The sequence below is a fragment of the Idiotropiscis lumnitzeri genome, chromosome 2, assembly GCF_059441095.1.
Source record: "Idiotropiscis lumnitzeri isolate Australia: NSW breed Sydney's pygmy pipehorse chromosome 2, RoL_Ilum_1.0, whole genome shotgun sequence".
In the NCBI taxonomy this organism is placed as follows: domain Eukaryota; kingdom Metazoa; phylum Chordata; class Actinopteri; order Syngnathiformes; family Syngnathidae; genus Idiotropiscis; species Idiotropiscis lumnitzeri.
In genome coordinates, this window is record NC_142392.1 from 11,753,441 (window position 1) to 11,759,071 (window position 5,631).

At 44.4% G+C, this 5,631-nt stretch overlaps 1 protein-coding gene and 1 long non-coding RNA gene across 2 annotated transcripts; one reads left to right on the forward strand and one right to left on the reverse strand.

Annotated features, from left to right (window-relative positions):
- Positions 1-612: 612 nt before the first annotated feature.
- LOC148341697 (uncharacterized) lies at positions 613-2,841 on the forward strand. The gene is made up of 3 exons (XM_088287373.1): positions 613-1,122; positions 1,358-1,449; positions 2,362-2,841. Exons 1-3 carry the CDS (start codon positions 1,071-1,073, stop codon positions 2,833-2,835), a joined length of 618 nt encoding a protein of 205 aa, XP_088143499.1. The 5' UTR covers positions 613-1,070; the 3' UTR covers positions 2,836-2,841.
- A 630-nt stretch (positions 2,842-3,471) lies between these two features.
- LOC148341698 (uncharacterized) lies at positions 3,472-4,216 on the reverse strand. Its single transcript, XR_015840642.1, has 2 exons — positions 3,899-4,216; positions 3,472-3,757 (listed from the first exon to the last, which is right to left on the reverse strand). It is a non-coding gene; the product is annotated as an uncharacterized LOC148341698 (long non-coding RNA).
- Positions 4,217-5,631: the final 1,415 nt, after the last annotated feature.

Here is a 5,631-nt window from a genome sequence, read left to right on the forward strand (position 1 = left end):
ACCTGCTTTGTGTAGCACAACACGAGACTGGTTGCAAACTTCGTCCAGCAGTTGAAGATGTTGCTCGTTCTCTTCTTTTATTCCACAAAGTTCCTCTTTGTACTTGGGTGTCGTTCTTTCACACATTTTCAAATGATAACTCCAAAAAATCTGCTTGGCGATGAGTCGTTAGCGGCTAGCTAGCTAACAAGCTAAGCTAACTACGCCGAAAAGCATCAACGCGCGAAGTTGAGGTTATCGGACACAAAGACTTAATGAATTATGTTGTAGTCCTTTAGAGTAGCACTGGAAATCCTGTGAGAAAAGTACAGCCAGTTCCACACTAAATCAGAAGAATTTAGCAGTGGGTGTTTTTGTTCCGGTGTGGACGGGTCGGTGGATGTGGTCGAGGTCCTTCGGAAGCTGCGCGCTTGCTAATGACGTCATGATCTAAGCACGTATTTTTCAAATATATTTATTTGCCTCTGCGTTTGTTTTTTACCCTGGCTGTTCGATTTTAATATATATTTTATATAATATTTTAATTCGGTTGATAAAAAAAAATAATAACTAAATTAACGCCACATTGGCGAGTCATCTCACGCGTCACTTCCGCCTATGCCCCGAGAAGCCGCTGCCGGAACAGCAGTGGGACGTTCAAGTTTCTCCGACCGAACTTGCAACAATGCTGTGGTTAAATCGGGCTGCACGATTGTATGAATATAATGGCCGTGTCCAAATTAACAGGCTGCGACCTCCGAAGGCCAGTTCGCAGGCTGGGTCCTCGAAGCCTAAGAAGGCTCCTCCTCATGTAGCCTTATATGGACCGCATAACCCGTGGTGAATTTGGACAGGCTCGATAGCTACGTACAAATAATTAGGCTGCGTCCTTCGATGTCCAATATGGCTGACAGAAGACGTCACTTCCGGTGCGACAAGAACGCTTACGCCGGTGTCCAAATTCACGCGGCCTCCGAGTACTAGCCTTATAATCTGTCCATGGAAACGGGCCCTGAGTGAAGGCTACGAGCATGCAACCTTCGCAGCCTTAAAAGCCTCGCTCTTCTTCTACGCCGTTCTGCACTCGCAAGATGCAAACTACCGAAGCCACGTGTTCCGCCTCATCGGAGTGCACTTTCAGATGTAAGTATTTTAAGTTATTTATATGCAATATTAAAACATCACTCATGAGAAATATTGGGCAGCAATGTTTGGATATTTAGCTCCAGATTAAGATAATTTTATTAGTTGCGATATCGGCCAAATATAACTAATGTAGCTCTAAGAACTATTGCATAGGAGGTACGGCTGAAACATTTGAATTGCCTTATTTCTGCATGTTAGCATTATTTTATTTAATCTTTTCCTTACGTTTTAGGGAGCAAGGAGATGACCGCGGCTGATCAAGCTGCGCGGGGAGTACGACAGCCTCTTTACGGGGGCCAAGTTCTCCGCAGCCACAGCATGGAGGTAAAAATACAATTACTATCGGGAAAAATATTTGACGGGTTATTGTCTTATTTCCATCCATTTAAACTCAAAATATCAAAAGGAAAACGCATAAGAATGGCGAGACCCACTATAGCAATTTTAGTTTCCATTCATCAGCCATTTGTGTTTGAATTAGATTTGCGCTAACTGTTTATCCTAGCACAGAATGTGCCATGTGCCACCTGCGTGAAGTTGGCCCCCCATTTGTTGCAAAAATAGGGGGAAATAGTTTGTTTCGTTTGTGCTGCGTTTGTGCCCGTTTGTGCTGTTAAAATTTTCGTTTGTGCTGCTTCGGTTCGAAAGATATTACACTTTGTTTTATTTCGAGTGTGACGTCACCCAGCCCCCCAAAGTGTAATATCTTTCGAACCGAAGCAGCACAAACGAAAATTTTAACAGCACAAACGCAGCACAAACGAAACAAACTATTTCCCCCTATTTTTGCAACAAATGGGGGGCCAACTTCACGCAGGTGGAGCCCTGTATAAATTCCATGTACCTCCTGCAATGTGCTGCCCAATTACTGATATTAATGAATAATATACGAATCACCCTCCACATTAACATGATAAAACGCACTGAAACGGTCATGAACTAATGTACTGAAGTACATAAATCTGCATGTTACCCATAACACCAGGATTTCTGACTAATATTTGCATCTTTTTTACCCATTTTTTTCATCCTTTATTTTTGCATGCATTTTTATTTATTTAATACAGGATCATCGTTGAAAAGCTCGAGCTGCAGGGCAAAGTGACGCCCCTGCAGGCAAAAAAAAATGGGATAATTTAAAAATGAAGTATAAAGTATGGAAGTCCACATTTCTTTTTCTTGTGTGTGAAAATGAAGATATAATTGTTTTATCTTTTTGCTTCTTTTCATATAAAGGATTGCAAAAACCCAGGGACTGGCGAAGGGGTGGCAGGGAGAGCTACTGCCGATACTTGGCCCTGGTTCGAACTTATGGATGGAGTGCTCGGACAGAGACCGTCCATCACCCCCCCTGTCCTAATTGCCTCCATCCCCGAGGAAAGACCAGGGCCAAGTCAGGCCAGCCCGGAAGAACTCCCAGGGCCAAGTCGGGCCAGGGTGACGCAAGAGGAGGAGGAGGAGGAGGAGGAAGAAGAAGAAGTCGTAGAAGAGGAAGAAGAGCGAGGCCAACAGCCGGAGCAACGACTGAGAGGGAGAAAGCGAAGGAGAGAGGATGAATTGATTGAACTATACAGACGTGATTTAGCAATGCGGAGACAGGAATTGGAGAGACAGAGGTTGGCAGAGGAGGGAAGGGCAATTGAGAGGAGGGAGACTTTTGAAAGGTTTTTTACTTTGATGGAAAAGATGATAGATCAAAATAAAAAATGAGTGAAATATGCTTGGTGTTCAAGACTGAAATTTAGATAACATTCATTAAAAAGTAAACAAAAACCGGGGTACTTTCAAAACAGATGAACTAGTTCGTATCCCAGTGACATCTTGAGATCAGCTTCTTCAGACAAAAGTGAAAAAGCCCAGGTTTGTGAAAGACCAAAACATTTACAATAATATGAAGACTCCACCATGTCTGTTTTGCTTACAAACTTAATTTATTGAAAAACAAGACATACATTTAGTACATTATAATTCACAGTAACTATTCACAGAAAATAAAGCATTTCCCAGTTCATAACTGTTGCAGGATAAACCTGAGTGTGTCAGTGCTGTTTTGCCAATTTTCGCCTGAGCAGGGACTCATTTGGAGCATGGATGGAACCTTTCTTCCAGGACCCATGACATGGATGGGGCACGAGCAAGAGTCCTGATCTTCCTCTCGTGACTTGAAGTGGGGCATCATACCGGTTGCAGTGTCCACTACATCATCCATTACGTGGGGGTTTGCAGGGGTGGCTGGGGCAATCGATGGCTGCCATGTCACGACAAAAGATGGGATAGATTTATTAACCATTGTATATGAATCTATTTTTCCATCTTCTGATATTTTGCCATGTTTGTGTGGCTGTGCTGTTTGATGATTCAGTTAAAGATTATTTTGTGGCATATTTGATGGGATGATTGCTCAAATACCATTGTGCAGTTAAAAGTATTTAAATACCTAAATATACTCGTGGTCCTCTGGTACCTCCTCCAGGGCAGACACCTGAGCAGACAGGTGGTCCCTCCACTGCACTCCAGCGACTGTGTCAGCCACCTCTTCCACAGCAGCCTCCTCTTCCCCTTCGTCCTCCGAGGCCATGAGGTCTCCCACCCCAAGGCAGATGTTGTGGAGGACGGCACAGGCAGCGATGACCTAAAAGAAATAAAAAGGAAATGCTGTATATTAGCTATATTTGATAGTTATTGCACTGAACAGGACATGATTTGATCCTGAATAAAGAGCAACATATTGAAAGTATAAGTATCAATTATACTTTTTTTTTTATTTACTTACATGTGGTGCAAAGGTGTGGTGCACCTCCAGGGCGTGGAAAAAGATGGCCCGGAATCTCACCTTCATCATTCCAAAGTGAATGTCACTACAAAAGATGGGATAGATTTATTAACCATTCATTACATTGTATTTGAATCTATTTTTCCATCTTCTGATATTTTGCCATGTTTGTGTGGCTGTGCTCAATAATTGTGCTGTCAATTATTGAGCGTGCCTTGGAATGATGAACGTTGAAGCGCCGGGCCCCCACGCCCTGCACCGGCCGCTTGTAAGGAGTGATGAGGGGGAGTGGTCGCTGGAGGCACGGATACCCTTCATCTGCCAAGATGAAGTGCCCTGGAGGAGGATACAGCCCTCTTTGGTAAAGAGGGCTGTGCCGGAGGACCCTAGAGTCGTGGACTGATCCAGGCCAGCCCATGTAGATGTCCAGAAAAGCTTGCGGTTCTTATAAGTCGTGACCATCAAGGTCACTTGGAGGCTTGATTCGGACATGACAACCATCTATTGCTCCAGCAACTTTTGCAAATGCATGGTGCCTCGCCAGCCCTGCAAATGCCTGGGTCACTGCCTGAAGGTCTCCTGCAGTGTTGGGGAAGTGGATGACTCTGTGGCGAAGAGCCACCACTTCCCCAGTGACCCGGTGGATGATGTAGTGGACGGTGGACCGCGGCATCCCAAATGCTCGTGCCTGCGTTAAATGAGTATTTTTTTTCATAAAAACAGCGCCACCGCCCCCTTAACTGAAATTAACTTCAAGTATCACCGCTGTGGTGCCGTATATTATGGAAAAGTCTAAACAATACACCAAAATTTTGCCCTATCCTGGACTGGGTGTGTGTTATCTAGTCGCGCACCCAATGTGAATCATAAAACCTGCGAGGCACATGAGCAGGCTAAAGCGACAACTATATCTTAATCTGTTTTTGTGGACCCTAAATTACAATATCTTATATCTCCTTCCTTGTTGAGGAGAACCTGCGGGATGGGCGTGATGCGGCGCTTTTTGAAGCGTTCTCTGGCCTTCTGGTCACATGTCACCTCAAACCTGTGGAGAGAACTGGAGGAGTGGCACTTGCAAGCGAGAAGGGGTAAATTACCTCCATTCTGACACTTTCAGATTTGCATAAATTTTGTGTATTAACGTCAATCAATCATTCACTTGATGCATGAATTTAATTAGTCCAATCTGCCTCCAATAGCAATTGGAAAATCAGTACTTGGGAGTGCAATAGGGATTCAGGTTGATCAGGCCTGTCCGTCCATTGCATCCTACGTGCTGTTCGGGCTTACCGGTGCCCTCAATCAGGTTTCTTTCCTGAGGCCCGTCCCTTAAACATTCTCTCAAACCTCATAGACATGCAAACCCTTTTTCTTTCACACTTTCATTCACCAAAAATGTACTTTCCAATTCCACACAAAGACCCCTCCCTCGGCGCGTTCGCCTTGATTACACTGAGATTTGTGCTGGCAGTTCCTTAATTTTGCCTCAATTTAGCCAGAGTATGCCAAAGTTTACAACTGTGGGTCTGTTGATTTTCCCATTCAGTCCCCGCGATGTAGTTTCTCCTGTTCCTCCTGGACGTAGCTGACGATCCTGCACCTGTGACGTCAAACAGCTCATAGATGTGGACGTTAGCATTCTGGTATTTATGGAATGCTGTCTTGTCCCTTAAAAGTCGTCATGTCAGGGCTGGTGTCGCATAGTCATAAAACATCTGTCGTCCACCTTTGTC